Below are 23,445 nucleotides of genomic sequence, written 5' to 3' on the forward strand. Positions count from 1 at the left end.
ATTGCATAAACTTACCATGTTTTTACAGACATCTGATCCTCCAGTAATTGACTAATCACACCATTTTTAATTTTTTAATTTATTCGCTGAAACAATGGATGTCTCCCATACTTAATGCTACATTACTTTCCCGAAATAATTATATCCTTTTATCAACAACTCATACTATACAAAACTAATAAACAGAATGCACCATATGTACCTCTTTTGGAAACTTAATCTCATACTTTAGATAGCCATAGCCTTCTGTAACCCAAAATACTCCCTCATTCTAAACACGTAAAGAAATGCTGTGAAAATTTTGATTCATAATTTACTACGTTTGATAAATCTGAGGAAATATTTAACGGAAAAATAGAAACTTTACTTTTCATATGAAAGACTTCTTCCCAATTTTTCATTCTCGAACGACCACACTCAATTTAATTAGTTTTAAAAAGCTTGAGATAATCTGTCCTTAAAAAGAAATATAATACACAAGGGTGGGCTTGGTTGTCTAGTGAGTACGGAATCTGGCTACTGATTGAGGTGTCCACTGCTCAAAACCCCATCTCAAACAATTATAGCTAAGTCAGGAGCAGAAAGGCCATCCCGAGTGGGAAAGTTATTAATAAGAGGGGCTCTCTTACTGACTAAGAGGGCACCCCCTGTAATTCCTGGCAAAATAGAAAAGTTAATAATCAGTGGCGCCGACTCCACGGGGCCTGAGGGGGCCCGAGCCCCCTCAAAAATTTGTTATGGGTGTGAGGAAAGGCCCTTAGGCCCTGAGTTAGGCTTTTCGATTTTCCCCAGTGTGTCCAGATATCGAGATTCGAGTTATCAGGGTTCTAATGTTGATCATATGACTCCTCTAAAATGCTTAAAAAACTAAAAACTCACTACTTATAAAATTTCGCAGGGCAAGATCCCTGGTTTGGGCCCCCCCAATATTTTTTGTAAGTCGGCGTCCCTGTTAATAATTCAAGTAGCTCTCCTACAAAGTTTTAATTTCACAAGCTTAAAAAAAAAGCTAAAAGATTATTGGAGAATAACTAAAAGCCATTTATCCAAGCAGATACATTATTGATGTTATATGTATATTGCATACTACCAACGTGGATAAGTAGTTAACTGCCAGTTGGTTTAAGTGTAGACTATTTCTCAGTCATCAGAATAATTTTGAAGATGTATCGCTAAAATAACTGGGCATAATTACTGCCTATGCAATGCAGCATAAACACTTTGAAATAAAATTGGCCCATAATGAAAATTTGGACTAAGAATGATGCAGCACATGATTTTTTCATCACACATTGAAATGCTTTAAATAGCATTTTCTTGTTTGTTATTGTTTGCATATCACTTCAAAGAGCATTCAATTATTATTAATTTATAATCACAATTCAATTAAAGGAACTATGTAATTACAAATCTGGTAAAAATTTAGAGATGCTGTATTTGATGACAATTGCATAAAGAAACAGTGTGTTTCTTGACGCACCTGAAAAGAAACACAAAAAGTTTGTAACCATGAACTTCCAACTTTTTGGTCCCACGTACCTGTTCCAAGTAGCAGAGAAAAATTAATACCTCCATACCAATCACACTCGTCATTGTCTATTTAAAAGTCAAAAATGATGAATCAACAATTTTCATCAAAATATAAATTTTTTAATGTGAATATTTTTTAAATAATACAAAAATTGGCAACACTTTACAGCAACCTTTTACTAAGCTACAGTTGATCCAATTGAGCATGATATAACAATGGAAAATTGGGCATGGATATGCCGCATACCAGGCCTTACAGCCTCAGAAAGCAAACACCTCAAAATCTGAATACTTGTTATACATACGATGAACACATTTCATCAGAAGATAGCAATCACTAATCAGCATTGTCATTTATTATATCACAGAGATAATAAGGACAAATGAAGCTGAGATGCTGACGAATCCCATAATGCATGGATATTTTTACCTAGTCACCCTAGACACTCAACTTACTTCAACCTTGTGCTGAGTTATGGAAATAAATGGTTTAACATAAAATACAACCTTATTGAGTGACCAACCTAATTAAAAAGAATGTTCATCACCATTAAATTACAAAGATATATTTAGTTAGTAAAGTGTACCCTTTCGAAAATGATATAACTTACAGCAAGAAGGTAAACAAACCATCAACAATTAATTTGCCATGAGTATTTATCACTTTTTAATTTATCACTTTTTAAATTTACTGTATATGCTTATAGGAAAAGTCATCACTTGAAAAAATTTATAAATACCAAAACTATAAAGACAAAAAAATAATTGTGACTCTAATATAACCTTACACTCCCAAAAGTCTCACAGGAAATAAAAGGAAAAAGAAAAATACAATCCAACCAAAACAAATGATTAACAAACCTGATTGTGGGAATGGAGAAAACACACATTACAAAGATAATTTAGGCCCATAGCTATAATGATCCTCACTCGAACCATATTCAGCACACCAAAATTGATTAACAAGGTGGAACATTTAATCACCAGTGTAGTCAAAATAGTCAATGACAGGGGGTTTTGTAACCGTCGCGGATGAATCTTTGTTACCAGAAGTCTGAGAGGTTGTTGAAGAAGCAGCAGATGCTCCAGTACTACTGGATGTTGCATTAGATTCACCAGGCGCAACAACTGTTTTCTCTTTTTCAATCCTGCAAAAATGCAAGCAGAATATTAACAGCTGTTGGTTTTAAATTGGTATAACTAGAATTCCTCAAACAATAATCACTCTTGTACTACTGTTAACTATTTTTTTAATGTACCGCTGCATGAAATGAACTTTAAATTGATTAATATCATATTCTAACCAGGGATGGCCATAGAAACGAAACGAAAGTCAAAACCAGTAAAATTTCAATAGTTGCGTTCCCCAGAGCAAAATGTTGAAACGAAGCGGATTTAAACCTGGGGAGCTAAACTCAGGGTTGAAACAAAATCAAAACTACTTCGGGTCGAAACTAAACTAAAACTCTAAGACCAAACGAAACTCAGATAATGTTTCGCACCAGAGGGACCACATGCTTCACCTTCTAACAGTTTAGTTTTGACCCGCACACCAAGAACGAAGTATGGTTGAATGAAGAAGTGGATCAGCCTACTGCAATTAGATGCATGGGGCACTCATATTTTTACCACTTACAGGAGAATGGTGAACACAAACTGGCCATTTGATTTTTAAGCTCGAAGTTTTAACCTCTGCATGTCAAACGTAATGGGTCGAAACTATTCCCTCTTATCCCACTCCACTCAACTCCTGGGATCAAAACTTAACTATGAGCAGTGGAGTTTCGATTAATTTAGCTTCGTTCTTGGGAGCAAAGTTTCATCCTGGGTCGATAGTTAGAGGATAGCTGGGGTCAGCAGCATCCAATCAGTTAAGCATATGTAAATTTTCCTTAGGGGCAGTGTCTATACCATTTTTCTGAACTGAAGGCGGCTGACCTTGAGCGTGCTCGCAACCCACCCACTCTTCTAGCCAATCACAGAAGAGCGACAGGAGAAAGTGTGGAAGAACCCGCAGTCTCTCTCCTAACTCCGAGCAGTGCACATGGCTCTCCAGCTGGCAGTGTTGCCAAGCCGAATCTTTGGAGATTGCTTTGGCGCTCGTTCTGCCGCCCGCGAAAGTACCATTACTCCCAAGGCTGGCAACGCCGGTAGGCCAGATGGAGGGGAGCGTTGGGGAAAAGGGAAGGGGATGGAGGGGAACAGAGAGGTGGAAGGGGCAGCGCTTCTGATTGGCTACTTGCTATTTTCCACCCAGCCGCCTTCAGTTCAGAAAAATGGTATAGTAAATCCATCGACACCACAATATAACACACGGAATACAAAATGTAAGACATTTTTCTTTCTGCAACCGGACATGATGCTGAGGAAAGGTTATAATACCGCATTCAAGTGACAGTAGGAGGACTGGAAACAATACCTCTAAGATGGGACACAGCAAGCAACATATTACTTCCAACCTTCCATTTCCAGAACAGTCACAAAGAAAAAATTTAAATCCAAAAAAATTAAATAAAAAAATGTGGAAACAACAATATCTAAAGGATATAGCAAAAAGAATTAAAAACTAGAAAACACTATCCTATTCTTCAATAGAGCCAATTCTTACAATCATAGACCTTTCCATTTAATTTTGAGAGAATTTCGAAAATTTGGGACATAGTATATGTCCCTCGGACGTCAAAGAGTTAGCTACCCCACCACCAATGGGGAGCTTATCAGTACATTATTTCTCTAACTTGTTTGATATTTTGCACACCATTATGAGAAAAAGTCCAAAGTACTGAATGAAAAAAAATAATTTTGTAACCAGTAAATTGCATAGGTGCAAATTTACACTCACCAACAATAAAAGTCACCATGAACAAAATCACTTAGGTTAGCCGGGATAAGTCAAACGATTTTTTTTTCATGGTTAATTCTATTCTTGGTGTATGTACTTGCATTTCTAAATGACTGAAAAAATCTCGGGAATAATTTGAATTACCACTCAACTAAGTGCAACATTGACTACACAAATTTATCCCAAAAATTTCAGTCTTTTTTCAGCTAGCTCACCAGTGATGAGCTTCGTTCACATTGCGATCCCACCAATGAATAATTTCAAATTCCACTTTTGCGTTGCTGTATTGGAGTTTTCCACTGAAGCACTTGGAAAGGATATTTCTCTTGCTAAATGCTTTGCAACTTTTTACTTATCACTTCAAGTAAGACATAAGTCTGTTGGCATACGTTCCAATTCAAATATCATGACTGGCACTCAGAGCCAAAAATCAGAATAAGTTGACTTTATATTAGCCATATAATTGGTTAAAATACAAATTGACCATTAAAAAAATTGCGTTGAGTGAACATAATGAAATTTCCTGAAACCATCTCATCAATACAATAAATTTGATAGTAAATTGTAGGGTGTTTACTAACAGGAAGTCATTGAGCATTCTAATATTCCAAATAAACATGATAAGAAGGCTTTCGATATGTTTATGATAATACATAATATGGTAGCACTTATTTTAGGTTGCCATTTGGTGTATTGCTGAGAAACAACATTACTGCTCCAGTAATGCAGCTAGACTTTTCATGAAGAAGAAATAAGCCTAGATTTGTAGTTAATTTCCACAAATATTCATTTTTATACCAACCTAATTGACGAAGCTGAGGCACCACTCGAGCAAAGAGTGGAAAAGCTGGGAGTATTCAATGAGGTCTTTGAAGCTGAAGCTAGTGAAGAAGGACGAGATGACTGAATTGGAACAGGTGGTTTCCTAGAACCAGCCTCTCGCTTCAACACCTCAAGCAAACTCAAGCTGGGCAACCAGGACTGCAAGATAATAGAAATAGTTAGCCATGCTCAATTAATCCAGAGAGAAGGCAAGATTTTTAACAAACATTTCCAACATCAATACTAAAAATAACCCTATAAACTCAACATGTTACACAACTATGAGTTCTTCACCAACTAGAACACAATACAAGTCACCTTCACATAATACACACATGAAAAGAATCATAATGATAATAACAAATGTTAAAAAATTTAGATGGCTTAAAATTGCTTTTATCCTCCCGATGGATTCATCTCTTTCATAATTCAAATCCCCCTAATTTGTTTCTATCCTTCCCTTCTGAAGCATTCCCGGCCCCCATCACAATTAGAATTTCCTTATCCAGGATTTCTCAATTTCGTCAAGCTCTCTATACACTTCACATATTTTCACCTCTCTATGCCAGGATGTTCATCTGATTGTGGCAAAAAATCAATGGCCCAAACCCTTTTGCAAATAAGTTCTTGACATAATGCACTCAGATACCTCAGATGAAAAATGTTCTCTAGGCATTTGAAAAGGCCAATTTATGTACAAATACCAAACACACACTGTCATCGGCACGCATTGTTCATGTGTACGGCAAGGAAGCACACGGTAAACACACAGTTTTTCAATTCCTGTGCCTTCTCTCACAATCCCATTGAAATCTTTTCATAACTCTTAAAATTCAATTCTGAAAATGCGAATGAAACATTACAATCTGTTGTGATGCTTTAGAATACGTCCATTTTTCTTACCTTATCTCTAAGGGCAGTTGCTACCACATTACGATTTGGCTCTTCGTCATATGACTGAGCTTCACAACCAAAGTGTTCACAGTATTCATGCACTAATTGCCTTTTGGGAAGCCCCATTACTTTAAACATGTAGCTGCGACTCTTTTGCTTCGACTAAAAAAACAAAAAGAAAAATCACCATGATGAAGGAAATCTTTATACAATAATATATGACATAATGGTTCAAACATCACACTCCTCTCGCAAACATTTGCAACCCATTATGGAAAACAACAGCTTGAAGCATAAATGATAAAAAGAGAATACATATTTGTTGCAAACTGTTAACAATTATTAGCTATGATCATGGATAAAACTGACGAACGAACCTGTTTAGCAAGCTGAACAAGCTCAGTAAGGCGGTCGTGGACCATTTGAACAAAGGCAGGGTCCTTCTTGCCCCACTGTTTCATAGATTCTGAGTAGCGAGGTATTATTTTTCCAGTAAGATCCGGGTTACGGATCTGTAGGCACAAAGCAAGTCTTCTATTCCTTTCAATCAACTTGCATTCATCATTGCATTCCAACCTAATAAAAGATTTAAACAGAAAACTGTTACAAAAAGAAAAAAAAGTCGATGTTGCTCAATTGTGTCTTCATTATGTTGCTTAACAATGGAGTAGGGATTCAAATATTTTATCAAATAATATCTAATCCAAGGACTTATTATTCAATTGAATCTATATATTAAAGATTCAGCTTTTCCATCATTATAGTAAATATGTAATCAGGAATACCTGTCAAAACTTATTGATTCTATTGTGATGAAATCTCAGAGACATGGATTCGGTAATCGATTATAAGTGTTTTGATATTCAATCATATGTATCATTTTATATATGGTCAATGTTTCAAAATTTAAAAATGCTTTGTGATTTGATCTATAAGTAGACTTTACTATTAATTTTCTCCCACAGAAACCAAGGAAATAAATTTCTAGAGGAAGAAAATTAATTTATTTTCCTAAGGCATAAATAATCTAAGAACAAAAGCAATTGCAAAAATACAACTATCATGGAAATTATGAATAAAAATAATCATTCAACTCATTACAAAGGTCATTAGATAGGCAGCATTAAATGAAGTGCAAGAAAATGGCCAATTTCATCATTGATTTCCAGTGGGGTCAATGGGACATTTCTCAGAAAATTTCAGAAATAAAAATACATTGCACAAAAAAAGTCTTTGGCATTCACTGGATGAAGAAGATTCAAACGAAAAAGAAGAGGAAATTTTTAATATTAAGTTTCAAACGTACGTTTTGAGACTTTCCTTCCGGCTGGATGCACTTCCGGCTAAATCCCTAAGGTCAACAGAGTGGCCCATTTGCATGTCAACCATTTTGGAAGCCAGCATTGCCACAGCCATCTGCTGGTACTCTGTGGCATTTTCAGAACAAGCACGAGTAGTGGAGCGATGACCACATTCACAGGTCACCTTCACCTACAAATAGGTGAGTGAAAATTTTGGTAAGTAGGTATCATCATCATTATTCACTCAAATCGTACAGTATATTTTGGTTGATAGGAACTCATAGCTCAAAGTGGCTGCTACATTCACCAGAGGCATTCTGCATATATATGTATACACAGTAAAATTTCATAATAATGAGTATGACCTATTATAAGGGTAGCTCTAAAGTTTTTTCTGTTGGTTGGTCCACGTTGAAAAGAATAGGGAAATCAGCCTCCTAAAATGAGTGCTTACGTTTGCACTTCCGCTATAATGAGTCTACTTCTCCGCTTAGGTAATGTGGGATGTATAATTCTCAGGAGAACCCTACATTAAAATTTGACTACATGATACGTAAATGTTTCAGGCACACGTCACCAAGGTAAGGCATCATTAGGGCAGAAAAATAGAACCTAATCCTCTCCTCTACAGATTAAAGACATCAATGCTAACTATATGCCATATTTCTTCGTCCGGGCTCCTGAACAAATGATAAAATTACAAATTTATGGTACAAGTTACCCATTGGGCCATTCTAAAAATTTGAGCACACACGGGGTCAAGGCTTGGACAAATTTTTGTTTTTTAAGGTAACTTCGCTCCAACACGTCTAGAAGAGCGTTCCTTTCCAAGACTCATCCTCTAAGTGCACTCTTCACTATTCTCTACAAAATTCTACCATGGATATAAAAATTGAATTACGTCAGACTTCATGTGTAACAGTGGAGCTTCCCTACACACATGTATGTATATACAGGTAAATTTCATGAGGACCCCAGAAAACTGTTACCAATAGCAAAATTTCACTACATCCTTGTTTTTTACATCGTGGTTCAACTGTATTTGCACTGATGGCTTATAGGTAATTTACAATTGTGAAGGGGGCATTGGACAATTTGGCATGGCCAACTTGAGGCAGGCATTTTGGTCTAACTGTCTTGATAAGAAAAACATTGGCTTTAAGCCACTGTGGCACAGAACATCTTGACACAAAGGTGGCTGAATTTATAATTTGGATTTGGGATTGTGTAGGAACTTATGCATTTAAACTTGAATGAACCTATGACACTAAGCGGAATTTGTAGGTGTCTATTATCTCTTCTAAAAAGAAATTGAAATATTTTTCTACCTCCTGCTGTGAGTGTAGTTTAATTGACTTAGAGGATAAGACATTAAATGCCGTCAAAATATTTTAAAATGAAAATTTATCATTAAAAATGAAATTTTTGTCTACATTATCATCCAATAAACCACCAAATTTTTTGGAGTCATCTTTTCTTCAAGACTTTTCTCGAAATCATTACATTTATCAATCCATTACAGTACAATCGGTGCAATTTAGGCCTATTTGCACAATTACATACAATAGTCATGTAAGATGAGCATAAGCTCATACTGTGCTCATGTGTACATTTTGTTATCCGAAAATTACATTCTGAAACTTTCAGGATTTTTTCTAATTTTATACAATAAAATAAATTTAGTCCTTTCCAATATCAATACACAAGACTTACATATTTCCATACTTCCATATCTGTAATGATGACATACATTTCATTTCAGTATATTTCTTCTGGAATACACAGTGTTAAGGCCACATAATTAATTATTCACATAATTGACTGGTAAGAGTTAATGTCAAAATGTATGCATACTAAAACGCACTTTGTAGCCCAAAAAAAATCTAAGCGAATACATGAACAGAAACTAGATCTGTTCTAATTTGGTTCTTGCATGAATAGTACATGCCCATTCCACCAAAATCATTCACGCATTCATGCATTAACTTGTAAAAGTTTATGAACCATATAACCAAGCCTATATGAAAGAATCCAAAGATGCCTTTGCTTACCATTTCTCTACACGGTGAGTCTGGGCAAGGGCCGTCATGACAAGCAACTCCGCATGGGTGGCCACACAGGGATCGAGGAGTTGTGCATGGCTGCTTGCAGACCCATGGAGCAGAGCCAGTTGACTGCTGAGTAGATGAGGAGGGCACTGAAGTGCAAGATCCCTTATGGCACAACAAAATGCATTTGTGACGGCCACACGGTAAATCCTTGCCACAGGGTCGACCACACGAGATTTCAGTCTGATGGCAAGGCACATTTTTCCTGAGCTGCAAAACAGAATACTGACGTAAAGATTGTAAACCAGTTATCAGTAAATGTCTACCTTTCCGCACAATTAAGCTGAGGGTTCTCTGTAAATACTTCCACATTTACAGGTGTACGTCATATGACTTGATATTGTATAATAAAGTAAGAATATTATATAATAAAGTAAGGAACCAAGGTTATGCAAATAGCAATACATAACATTCAGTTCAACAAACTATATTTATTTTTCCACTTCTAATAAAGACTACAACGGTTAAACTGGAAAACTTACCATAAATATGGTTTCATTACTACTGCTGTAGATACAGTTTATATCATCTTCAGGAGAGTAATATTTCTCCACCTGATGATGATACTAACTGTACTGCACCAGTAGTAATCACACCCTTTTAGGAAAAATCATCAGTTTGGTACCTATCTATACTCAAAGTACTTTATAGTAAGAGCAGCATCAGAAAGTTTTCTCGGGCATTATATTCTTTACTTGCCTCATGATTTCCATGGCAGTAGCGTTCAGTGAGAGCAGTACAAGGAGGGCACTCTGGTAGACTGTGACAGGTGTGATTAGGAACGTGGGTGCAAGGGTGTGGACGAGAGCAAATGTTTTGACACTCGGGGGGACGAGCGCCACATGGAATGGGTGGGAACATGACACTGGCTCCACACTCACAGTGAAGTTCTTCAAAGCCTGAAAAAATGGACAAAGATGTTATATTTTTAACTCAAAGTAATTTTAATGCTATTAGGAGGGGGAAACTGACATTATATACGGTCATTTTTGTCATGAGGGAAGTGTAGGGAAGGAAGGAAAGAGAGAAACCCTACATCGTCTACTAGCCTACTCCTAATGAAAGGCACCATGGGGACCATGCCTTAACATCCCATTCAACGGACACAGTGCTGTACTTGAGGTATCTTCCACACAACACTCAAGCAGGGATCAGGCATTCTCTGAAAATCCTTGCCACTGCCAGGACTTGATCCCAGGCCCATGGGATGGAAAGCCAACACCCAGGCATCAACATCAACCTGTTCCCCCAGTGATTCAACCTTAAGGTTGGAAAGGTGGTAAGGTAATTGGTTTGGAAAGGTGAAAGTAGAGACAAAACCAAATGATTTTCAAACGTTCAGAGCAGGGGACCACCATTTTCACAGCCATTTCACTGCAATATTATATGTGCAATCTCATTTTTTTTTAATTAATGCATTATGTTCATTGGCAGGTGGTGGTAGCAAAAAAGGGAGATTTCATGTAAAATATAGCAGTAACACCTACAAGCCATTCATTTACATATTAAATATTTTGGAAATATTAAATCAGCTAATGTTAATGTATTACAGCTTTAATTACCAATTATAAAAATATTAATGAAAAATTTTAATGCTCCGATGAGAAAATTCACAAAAAAAATTATTCGGGAAATTTCAAGGTCTAAATGAATGATATATCACCAAATTTTATTGTGATTTCTTTACCAGGCAATATATCTCAAATTTGATTGCATTTTGCCAATGTTCAGAACTCAAAACCAGATTCCTGATTTATGTACATTGTGGTATTTTCTGATATTTTGATGCATGCCCTAGCCTAAATCAATTCATTCATTTATTCAGGAGAAGATATCCACTTTGACCACAAAAAATAAATCTACTCATCAATAAATGAAGTATGTACTAGAAAACTTTCGGAAACATCACTTGGAAGATTGCATACTAGCTCGCCAGCAAGGGGGACAGTTTCCTCGGTGACATGGTTCTTCACACTTGTGGAGGCCACAGCTAAGGTTGTGGTTGCAGATCAAAGGGCACACATGGTCCAAATCAATACAGCATAGCTGTAGACATTTGTGCCTCCAACAACTCCGCTTCTGCAAGACAAAATGGGTTCCCAATGATGTAATGTCCTTCAAGTTAGAGCAAGTTTCAGATTTTACACAAGTTGAACTATTTTAGACTTCAAGGAAATGAAAATTATCATTCTGAAAGACTTAGCTTGTAAGTCATTAATGATCATGGTAGCATGCACAAGATTCCTCTTCAACATCTTTTTAATAGCACACAAATTAAATGAAAATCACAATATGACAAAGGGAGTTACAGGACTTCATCCTACACCATTAGATGTAATGAGCACGTGCACTCAACATAGCGAATGATTAAATTGAAATTTGAAGCTACATGGCAGAGGTTGTACATGGTGGAAGGGCTCCATATTGTCAACAACAGAAACTTTGATACTTCCACAAAATACTTATAAAAATTTTGTGGAAGTAACATATAACAAAATTTTGTGGAAATATATTTTCTGGATTTGATAAAGGTGTAACAGCCGAAACCAGTCATAAAATAGAAATTTTTATAAATATTTTGTGGAAGTAACAAAGTGTCTGTTATCGATAAGAGCGAATGATTTTCACAGCATTTAGAGAACTCTTTATACTGAGCCTTCACTGAACTTTTAAATATGGAAGAAAAAGATAGAAAAAATTCAAGGGACCTATAAGGTAGCAATTTCTTATCCTGAAATTCATTGTAGCAAAGCTCCACTTTTATCAACACATTTTCTATGACACTGTACCTAGTAATTTAAATTTCATTGAAGTCGACAGAATTCATTATCAATAGAGGTCCGTGAAAGTGGTTTTATTTTTTGATAAAATTCGTTTTAAAACTATATGATTTTGGTGTTATAGAAAATCATGGCAGTGTTATTATAACATTACAATTGTTGCACATTTCTTGGCATTTTGCAATTTTTTGGCAGGTACACTTTTTGCTAGTGCTAATGCCTTTATTAAGCATTTTACATAACATTCAATACAATTTCGACTGTACAAAATTTCTGATAATACCCAATGAAGGATATGGTTCTAGTTGTGTTAATGTCATAGCAGTGATGTAACTATGGGGGAGGATCAGGGGATAGATTCCCTCCCAAGTATTAAAAATGAGAAATAAAAGTATTTAAAACTATTGTCTAGTTTTGACATTTTGAAACTGCATCTTAAAGTTAATTTTTTTGTGCCAAAATTAAATAAAATGTATTTTTTAGGTAAGTCACTTCTCAAAAAATTTTCCCAAACCCAATTTTTGAAAAGATATTTGTTGCTAACAAAGAGCACATTCAAAGAGTTTAATGCACTATCTTAGGTTCAAAGTATACAGTAGACTCTCCTTAATACGAACAACGTTATTACGAAGTTCTCGTTATTACGAAGCAAATAGTTGGTCCCGACGAAAAGGCATATGCTAGCTATAGTAAAAGAAACGTTATTGCGAAATTTCGTTTTTACGAAATTACGAACCTCAGTCCCGGTCCTGGCGGCTATAAAATGAACTTTATTACGAAGTTCCCCGCATAAGCAACGGTATTTAGGTGCATATTCACTAAGCTGAGTTGTAATAATCGCGCCGCGTTTAAGTTCTTCTCGTGAACTATTCCCAAGAGCGTCAATTATGGCTTTCTTCAGTGTACACGCAACATCATGTAATAAGTTTCATTCCTGTGGAGCCATGGTGACCCACTCGTAACCGCTCGCAAATTGGACGTACAGTAAGTCCTCTTCCTACTCGCATTCGATTTACGAATTTTCAGAGATATGAGCATTCAAAATTTTCAAATTTCGAATTTGGCGCCTTTCGATTTGGCCGATGCTTCGCGGTTTGGCTTGGCGTAGACGAACTCTCACTTTGGGCACAATCTGAACAAAGTATCATTGAATCCGGAGTGAATTTAGGAACTGTTAAGCGTTTCGCCCGTTCATCTTTACCGCGAGTAGTGATTTCGGCTTCGGCTGCGTTGCACGCCCAGCTAGATCAGTTCGTAATATCGTGAGCTAGAGCACGATTGTGATTCAGTGTTGCATATTGTAGGATGACCGTATTTCTCATGATGCAATTTCATACAGTCCGGCCGGCGACAGTAGCGAATGACGGCACAATAGGAGGGGCGGATAACCCTACGCCAGCACGGTTTACAGTCAATCGCTGTCCTCCAAACACACCCTCGCCTTGTCTCTCAACGTCGTCAACTGCATAAGGCGCACCGAAATATGGCTAATCATAAAAAAAATCCTTTCTTCGAATCACCAAAACAAGTGATTCTTCCTCTGGGTCCATCACGCGCGGCGTCCCTTCCGCATCCTTTCTTCGTGGAACCCTTTGTAGGCGTTTCCCCTTCTTAGCTGGCAACCCTGTCCCTACCCCGACCTAGACCATTCTGTGTGTCATCGGACAACTCTCAGTGGCCGTGCTGTAGGTTTATCAACTTAGGAACAAGGTCTAGGAACGCAACCAGTGCGTATATCGGACTTACTGTATTCGGGAAGATATCAACCCTCGATTGCGTTGTGCCGCATTCTTCTGCTGAGAAACTGGAATGAAATTTCCTGTTTAAACAAATTTCCGCGAAATTAAATCGTGTTTATTAAATACGGTTTTTTTCCGATGATTCCTTAAAGAAACGTTGATACGAACTTCGTTATTACGAACCTCCGGTTTTTCGGTCCCGCGAACTTCGTAATAACGAGAGTCTACTGTACCGGAACTAGCCGCTCTGATAACTTTTACGGGAGTCACCCGCAATGCACAATCGTGCGAAAGATCCACAGAGAAAAAATCATTCGCCTTGACCGGGATTCGAACCCGGATCTTTCGCACACTATCTTAGGATTGACCTCATTCATTGTTGCAAAATTTCACAATAATGAAGCTTCCCTATAATTCCACATGTGTCATCAGGCTCACAGAAAACCATTCGTAATCACAAAATTTCATCATATCTATGTCCATAATATCACTCTTCTATCATATGTAGCACCACAACTACACATACTACAGTCTAGTTTAACTTAGTACATTAACATGCAAATTATCACAGCAATAATTCTACTTTTATGCTAAATAAATACTTGTTCAATTTTAATGAATGGTAAATACAAAATATTGTGATACAGATCACATAAAAATATGGCGACCAACAAAAAATTACCTTGGTGCACTTCTTGTTGCAGCGTGCATCATCAGCTTTGGTGGTGAGCTCTGAGCAGGGTATTTCCTTATTCATGTTACCACAGCGGCACTTCACCAGAGTAGTCAAGGTACACGGAGGACAAGGGCCTTCATGACACAACTCCTTGCATATGTGATTCTTTCCTGTTAAACAAGAGGTATGAGAAATTATCTTTTTGAAAAATTCACGCGAACATCATTAACATAAAAACCTACATTAATTAAATCACAAAGTACATTACAGGAATCTTGTCTCATGTTTAGGACAAAGCAAAACATTTTTCCTCCCTGGAATTATCTCACAAAGATACAAAATTTTATTTAATGGATCATTAGGCTCATTTATAAAGATCTACATTTATGCAACACCCAGAAGGACACAATGTGGAAATTTCATCATGAGCTTAGTTTTAATTATGATTTGTCAATGCATCACCTATTTAACTTCTTATTGCACCAAGAGATGAATTACATATTAAAAATAATTCTCCATGCCTTTCTCAGAAACACATCCATAAGTTCAAATTTTTTCATCAAATTAAATTCAGAATGTAGCCTTCAAGTAAATTTGGACTTCTAACATAATTCCTCTTACCGCATGAAATACTTTTCATATGCTCCAAGAAGGTTTTGAAAAGCAAGCAATTTCCCTTTGTGATTAATTCCATATAAAAACATGATTACTGCTTTCAGGACTGAACTGATATTTTTATGCTGTGCCGATGGCATTTTCTACAAAATAAAGCATGTCATGATGTGGCATAGCCAGGAATTTTGTTCGGGGGGGGATCCAAAACCAGGGGGGAATATTTTTAAAACAGGGTACTAAGACATAGATTTGTAACTTATTTTAACACTTTCATATTCGAAAAAACTTAATTTTTTAAAGAAATATTTTGTAAATTCATGATTTTTTGATATTTTGTTTTCTTCTATGAAGGAAAATAATTGTTTTTTTATATTTGGGGGGGGAGGGGGGCCCAGACCCCCCGGATCTCCCCCTGGCTATGCCACTGGTCATGATAGCAATGATAAAAATTAGATTTAAAAATGACTAGTGGTCACCGTTACACCTTTTCATTATTTTCCTATGGACAAGCAACAAAAGATAATTATGACCAAGGTCATAAAAAATCCACTGTCCGTGGGAAGGAAGAAAGGGCAAAATGCTGAACTGTCCCTAACTACACTACAGTTTAATTGATGCTTTGTTTAGACTGTGCCCAATGTGCAAACTCTTCTACGCCACACTGCGTTGCATCGGCAAAATTTGAAATTTCGGGCACGCCTGAATTTTTCGAATGATCTTATCTCTGAATGTTCATTAGTAGAGGACTTATTTTAATTATGTATATACACCATTAATAATCTACTGCTTATATTAGGTTTAAATGAAACCTTTTGATCATGTCCTGGCCTGCCCCTTCCTTGATGAAACTCCTTCAATATGGCATATTAAACTTTAGTCTATTTTCTTTCCCTCTATCATGGTTTTCAGAATGCCCTTTTCTGTCAAAAAACAGTCCATCCACACCCTCTGTCTTCTGATGATTTCCTCTAGCAGTTTACTCACCTCACATACCATGCTTACAACTTCGTTTCTACTTCTCTCTGTCCAACTCACCTTCTCCTTCTTCTGGAGGAATATCATGTAATGATATTCACATCATTATATAGCAACTAAATAAACATACCTGGTTGTCCACAATCCATGACTTTTTCACAAGTCTTCCCACAGGTAGGCACTGGGTCTAAGCAAGACTGCCGCTCAACAGCACCTTCTATGTCACCCAGGGCAACCTTTCCACAAGGACACCTGGTGACTCTCTTGGGCATCAAAGCACATGGACTGCACTCTGACGGATGGCAAAGCACCTCGCACTTGTGATTTTTGCAATCCAACAAGCGCTCACACTTTGATCCACACTCATAAAATTCAATTCCAGCAGTACTAGCAACACACAGAACACTCCTTTCATTCTTCCCGCAGTGACAAACTGTGAAAAAAAAACATTTTTGAGACATACTGTTGCCATTCCTTTTGATTTTTTAGTTTGAAAATGAGCTTTTCCTTCCAATTTTATGAAAATAATTCCTTTTACACCATTATTATTAACCTTAGACACCACCAAAAGAAGTCAAACATTTAATTCAAGGGAAAAAATACTTTGCAATGAAACTGAATTTTACCACAGCATTTGGGACAGAATTAACAGGTATTTAACAATATGTATTGTCAATTTATCTTACCATAAACTTTAACCTCTATCCATGTAATGATGACTAAGAGTGATGACATGGCTATTTTACAAACATACTGGGTTCCTGCTACTTCATGACCAATAGGGTAGTTTCTTATTACATATTTTTTATTGCCTAAATCGAAAGATTATTACTCCTGGAGTACGTATTTCACACTTTTAGATTTTTAAATGACGATATCTATTTTTCACGATTAAATGAAAAGTGAAAATTTTCAAGCGTGGTCATTACTGGTCAGTTTTCCTCAGGGAAATATTTCTCTCCAAAAATTCCCTTATGAAATGAGGGGTACATCCAAAAAACTAGGGTTCAACAGATCCAGGATTTTTTTCAGATCTGGTTCAGATAATTGATTTCAGGTGTCAGATCTTCAGATATTTTTGGATCCAAATATACTTTTAAATGCCTGCTATAAAATGAAGTAAGTATTCAAGTTTTTTCTGGGTACATGCCATGAAAGGAACGATATTTCATACATATTTTAATATTTATACTGAAAAAATCATTTTTTTAAGCATACAAGTTATTTGACTGTTTTCAAATTAGAGAAAAATGAGAAATCCTACTGTCACATAACTAAGACGTTTAATAATTATGATGTTTTGATTAATATCAAAGCAATCATTTATATATCTACATGAAAAGACTGCCTTCACTGCATGATATGATGATACACTGATTTTCTTTACAGGAATAGAACTTAAATAAAGTTTATATCATAGCAATCATGGAATATACTGATAATTTTCAAGACTTCCATAAACTAATCAGGCAAATTCCACAATTTAAACCCTAGGCAGGCTTAGGCAAAAATTGGATTCTCAAATACCATGAGCCAGAAAATACATACATAATATGGACAGTGCAATAATGCCAAAGGCATAAAACAACAAACGAAATGGAAAAAATGCATCACATTCACCTTGCTTCACCATAACTTCACAATCAGCACAAGGTCCTTCATGACACAATGCTGAACAGTTATGAAGACCACAATTAAGTAATTTTCCACATACATCTCCACACAACAGAGCTTGGCTTCTTCCACAAATAAGAACCTGAGATGTTTTTCCACATTCACAGTTCCTGAAAATATATACAAAAAGGAAGGTAATCATGATGATAAAAGCATGTAACAGCAAAAATTTCCCCTTTCGTCAATTTAGGTTCTATATTAACTAAACCTCAACGAGTGTCAGTTATTTTGTTTGGATTGCCCTGATTTAGATTCTGAAATTTTAATGGATACATTTATATTTAAATTAATGGAACACAAATACATAGGTTGGCGAGGCTTTACTTTTTTTTCAACATACAGAATGATGCACTTAAAGTGCCCTCCACAAAACAAACAGACAGAGATCGAGCAGTCTCTGAAAATTCTAGGTCACCACCAGAATTTGAGGTAGGAGGCCACCACACCAACATAAACCTCTATATTTCCCATGGATGAAGGGTTAATTGGAAGAAGGTAGGCATTCGAAAAATTAAAATTACCTAGATGCCATCACAGAACATGGAGGGCATGGTCCCGGATGGCACAACAAAATACAAGTGTGAGTGCAGTGGGCAGGTTTCTCATGGCCTTTGCCGCACACTTCCCCACAAGAATGAGGAGTATCACGACGGTTCCACTCAGGGTCCTTCACTTTCCCACAAAAGCAATAGTAATCATAAGGCATTGACTCTCTGACAGTCTGGCACGCTGGACAACGCCAACCTCCATCTGGAACGATAAGAAGATTCAGAAATTAGAAAAATAAAATGTGAGTCATATGTTGTTTGGGCTGCAGCAGCTTGGGGTAGGTAAAATATCCCTCAGACCTTGATGCTGACGAGAGGGAATTTCCAACGCATGGTGAATGAACATGAGCTGAGCTCTTTCACTCCGTGTTTGAAACAAAGGGTCCTCCTGCATTCCTTTAGCCCTTGGACTGTGGGAGTTCATGATTTTAGCTGCCAGCCAGTTCAAAAGAGACCCCCTGTGCAGGAGGCACCCCCTGCCACGAAGGCTGGTCTGGTAGAGTTAAGCCTCTTAGCGATCCTTATGTTGAGGAATAGTGCCCAAGTGCAAGATATCCAGGGAGCAATAAAAATTTTGGGTAAATTCTGCAGTCAGCGGGAAAAATGTAAAAAAGTGTTCCCACACTCTGAGGGTTCAGGCAAGGAAATCCTTTGGTTCTATTGACTGAAGGTGCAGTGACCCTTCTTCAAAGACATTTGTCGGTCATGTGGGTAATGCTGACAGTATTTAATCATGGGCATATATTGATTGTAAAGTCAAAATTGAGAGTTGGCTGTAAGGGCATGCAGTAGTTAAGAGCAGCTTGCCTCAACCGTAAATTTAGTCTCCTCAAAGCAAACAAAATAAATCAAATTTGAAGTATAATGTGTTTTATTTATGATGCTTGCCATATACTGCACGTCATTGTTAAACCCACAGGATGGTCCCATGCGAGCATCAGCTCATGCAACAAGACCAAAAAATTCCGTATATCTCTCTAAAATTTAGCTTATTTCCTACAAGGGTTACTTTACCCAAAATGAACCTAAACATATGAGAGAATACTGGCAGGTAATATAGGAATCATCTACTGATTGATCAGTAAATAAAAATGAACATGAGAATTTATTCCAATATTGAGTTTATATCAATAATAAAAAAATCCATCATGGAAGATATTTTTGACAGCAGCTTCATGTACACTACCCCTATGAAAAAATTGTATAAACCTGTTTCAAAATTTTGAAACTATCTCCTTTCAATAGAGTAAACTCATATCTTTCTTTCAATAATCCAACCTTGCTATCAGCAATATGCATAAAAAATAAACAATTTATGTAACATAATTTAAATACTAAACCATAGTTACTGAATAAATAGGCTGCACACTCAACATATGCACAAGAAAATGTTATTGACAAATAGCAGGGCTTCCCAATCTATTATAACCAACAAGAATAAAGAAACGATTCTTTTAAAAAATAACCATTAATGCCCCTTCATGGAGCGCAATTGAACTTTCAAAAACATGACCTCTTCCAGACTGAATAGTTTCAAATGCTCGAACAGAAGAAAAAGTAATTTATTGCTGAGTAAGCAGAGCCAAAAGTTAATAATGGTTTCAAGAGAGCAGTGACTTACCATCACGAGAAGTTCGAGCCCACTGCTTAATGCATCTAAGATGGAAGACGTGAAAGCAGTTGCCACAGCTCCAAATGGAATCTCTTTGCCTCACGTGCTCACAACACACCATGCACTCATAGTTCCCTCTTCGCAAACCATCTTCAAGTTTTTCACGACGACTTGCTTCCGTTTCCTTGCCCTTTGAGCTAGTTTCTTCGGTTCCCTTACCGAATGACTCGGTTTGAAGATTTTTCCTCCTATCCTTTGATTCATCTTCCGAACGCTCCTTGCGATATCTCCACGATTCTGCTTGATTCTTTCTGTCATTAGAGGCGTACCCTTGCCGGCCACTCTCGTAATGCCTGGGACCATCTCCCACCGAACGCCAATCACGATTGGAACCTCTCCAAGACTCGGCTTTGTTCCACGAGCCATCGTTATGATTTCTCCTTCCTTCCCGCTGATTCCTTCCATAGTCATTAGAGATCCTCGAATTCTCACCGAAGTTCCTACGGTTATCTGCCCACATCCTTCCTCCATCAGAGCTCTCTGCTGTGTTCTCAACGTTTTTCTTCTCTCCATCCACAGGATTTGGTTCGCTCTCGGCTTTTTCACCGCCATTGACCATAGGTTTCCTTGCATTTTCATACCGGTTGTTCCTGCGATTTTCTTGCCGGTTTCTGGTACTTTCACTCGGATTTCTGAAATTTTCTTTCGGAAAATTGCCTTGCCGACGTTGCTTATTCCAGTTTTCTGATTGCTGAGGAGCAGAAGCTGATCCATGAGCTTCGTCTACGACTTGCCGGCGTTCCCTATTCCTATCCTCGCCACCGGTTGTGTTGTCAACATTGTAAGACATAGGTGGTGTGTTGTTACGAGACGATGTTGTACCACGAGATGACCCACCACGAGGGCCTCGACTCCAAGAATTGCCACCACTTCTCTTTCGTCCAGACCCCCGAAAGCCTCTGTTGTCGTAGTAGAAGGTCTGCCTTTCGGACGCTCCTGAGTGTTCTGAACCATTTGTTCTCGAGCCGTCTTCGTGATCTACACAGGTGAAGGGAGCTGGTCGCACCGCATGATTGCCTCTACCACTAAAGATTCTTCCAGAACCAGAGCGATGACCGGTGCGTACTCGAGAGAAATTGTTGGAACGACCACCTCTCACAGAATTAGACATTGAATGGTCATAGTGAGTTAAATCTGGAGGTTCAACCATATCACTTGGGGGAGGAGGTTCACTTGGAATGGACGGCACAGAAACATATGCCATGGAATTGAATTGATCCATCATGTTACTATCAATTCCACCATTGTGTGGAATGTAAAGACCACCGGAGTTATCATGTGGAAGTGGCGGAGGAGGAAGGCTCTGAGATATTAAATTTCTTTCAACGAATTCCAAAGGAGTGGGTTGGATGGTGGATGCCAGTGGTAGAGCACTCATCATGGGAAGTTGGCTATAAACAGGTAATGGACCACACGGCAAGGTTTCCTGCTGCTGATGACCATACATTCCAAAAAAATCCATGGGATCCCCTCCATAGTAATACGGATTATTCCAATTCTCCATGATGGTTGGTCGTCGTTAAAAAATTCCACACCTGAAATCAACCAGGAAATCTTCAAACTCATGCACGGTATTTATATTTCAGACCAGGTAAAATGTAATATAGTCAATTAACTTTACTCACAGAGGGACTTATCATCTGGTACTCATGAAACATGGCCATACGTGTCTCGGATTACACAACTTATTGCAATACTTAACCGAACAAACTTAACGAGACGTAGCCATAATACCAAAGTAAATGACTATTTTTAAGAAAACTTCGAATATAAGACGATTGGTACACTAAAATATGTAAAAATAACCTCACCAAATTGAATGCCAAACCTCTTCCGCTATGGTCAACGAGAATTTCGGCTATTTCGGTAGTCAACTGTTACCGATCTAGAGACAGGGGAGGATGATACAGCCGATACAACAGGGTTAGTTACAACTACGGTCGCACAATGTCACTGACAGAAGCAGGTCCTACAGTAATTCTTTGAAACTCTCTAAAGCTATGAGAGAGGCGAATGAAAATATGGTAACGAAAGAACTTTGTAAAAATCTTTTGGAAGGCACCAAGAAGCATAAAAAATCATATAACTTCCATTTGGATATTCTCCTCAGCAGCACACCCCAGAGTCCTAGAAGGCCTACTCCTTCTCTCGATTTAAGAACACGGAAAAATATTTCAGGATCCCCAAAAAATAGAGTTGGAGAATAGAGAGAGGGATAGCCTCCGATTCCTCACATTTTATACAACAAATTTCAATATGATGATAATTTTTATTTTATCGCCCTAATATTTGAAAAATTATGTTTTTACGCCTACAACACGACTTTTAGTAAGAATGTTAATTAAATTTGAAAACGTTAGGTTCTCAATAAGTTTGCTTTTCTCAATAAAATACTGTGTGCTTTATCTGGAAGCTGAATTCTCTAGGTTTATTCGTTCGTTTTTAATCATATTACTAATATAACCTTATGCTTACCTCGGCTTGTATTTGAAATTTGGCGTCAGTGATAGAGCTAGGAGCAACAGGCATAGAGCAAGGGCGTACCCAGGATGAAAACTGAGGGGGGGGGGGGGGGGGAAGCCACGGTAGTTCAAGTTGTAGGTAAGATTTAAGCTTAGAAAAGGTGATTGAAATCAACATTATAAGGAAACTGCAACAGCTCTTTATTAGTTTTTAAAATTAATTGTTTGAAAAAATAGTATTTTCATTAAAGACATTTGCGATTTTTGCTTCTATATGGGGCAGCTGCCCCTCGCTGGGTACGCCCATGACAGGCAAAGCTATTATTATATTACTAAGAGGCAAAAGTACCGTAGCAGCGAGACGACTTCCATCATTTGATCAATTCGAAAACGGAAGACATTGTGATTACATTAAAAGTATTTTGCCCAACAATGGTAGGTATGGAAATATAATTTATTGCTGAGGATTTTTCCCAGACTCACTTGTATTTTGATTTCTTGTACATATGTACATAAAATAATATGTACAAATAAATCAATAGAAATTACCACAAGAGGAATGAAAGGTCTACGAACACAACACAATACGGACAACAATAGTGAAAGCAAGTACATATATAAAAGTGGTATAATAGGGGTTAAAAATAACACCTGGCTTACACTCAAATCCAGAGGCTTCCAATATGGCAGATACTTTACTAATTACACTGCCAGTCAGTGGTGGTGCGTGCATATGCGCATGTTAGCAACTACACACCCAAATATGAATGAATTATAAAAGATAACTATGCATTCCTTTGCAAAAGG

The 23,445-nt window shown here is 37.3% G+C and overlaps 1 protein-coding gene across 2 annotated transcripts; it reads right to left on the reverse strand.

The window, feature by feature from the left end:
* Positions 1 to 1,628: 1,628 nt before the first annotated feature.
* On the reverse strand, positions 1,629 to 22,078 carry LOC124163311 (protein shuttle craft-like). 2 transcript variants are annotated; one of them, XM_046540129.1, is made up of 14 exons: positions 21,988 to 22,078; positions 20,126 to 21,711; positions 18,478 to 18,706; positions 17,903 to 18,066; positions 16,413 to 16,715; positions 14,699 to 14,862; positions 11,423 to 11,576; positions 10,197 to 10,396; positions 9,441 to 9,707; positions 7,395 to 7,579; positions 6,466 to 6,664; positions 6,098 to 6,250; positions 5,175 to 5,353; positions 1,629 to 2,678 (listed from the first exon to the last, which is right to left on the reverse strand). In XM_046540129.1, the coding sequence occupies exons 2-14, from the start codon at positions 21,678 to 21,680 to the stop codon at positions 2,507 to 2,509; spliced, it is 3,924 nt and encodes a 1,307-aa protein (XP_046396085.1). In that variant the 5' UTR covers positions 21,681 to 21,711; positions 21,988 to 22,078; the 3' UTR covers positions 1,629 to 2,506. The 2 variants fall into 2 exon arrangements, with proteins under 2 accessions (XP_046396085.1, XP_046396084.1); XM_046540128.1 differs by having other exon boundaries at positions 21,802 to 22,040.
* Between the last annotated feature and the right edge of the window lie 1,367 nt (positions 22,079 to 23,445).

Source organism: Ischnura elegans, chromosome 8 (assembly GCF_921293095.1).
Source record: "Ischnura elegans chromosome 8, ioIscEleg1.1, whole genome shotgun sequence".
In the NCBI taxonomy this organism is placed as follows: domain Eukaryota; kingdom Metazoa; phylum Arthropoda; class Insecta; order Odonata; family Coenagrionidae; genus Ischnura; species Ischnura elegans.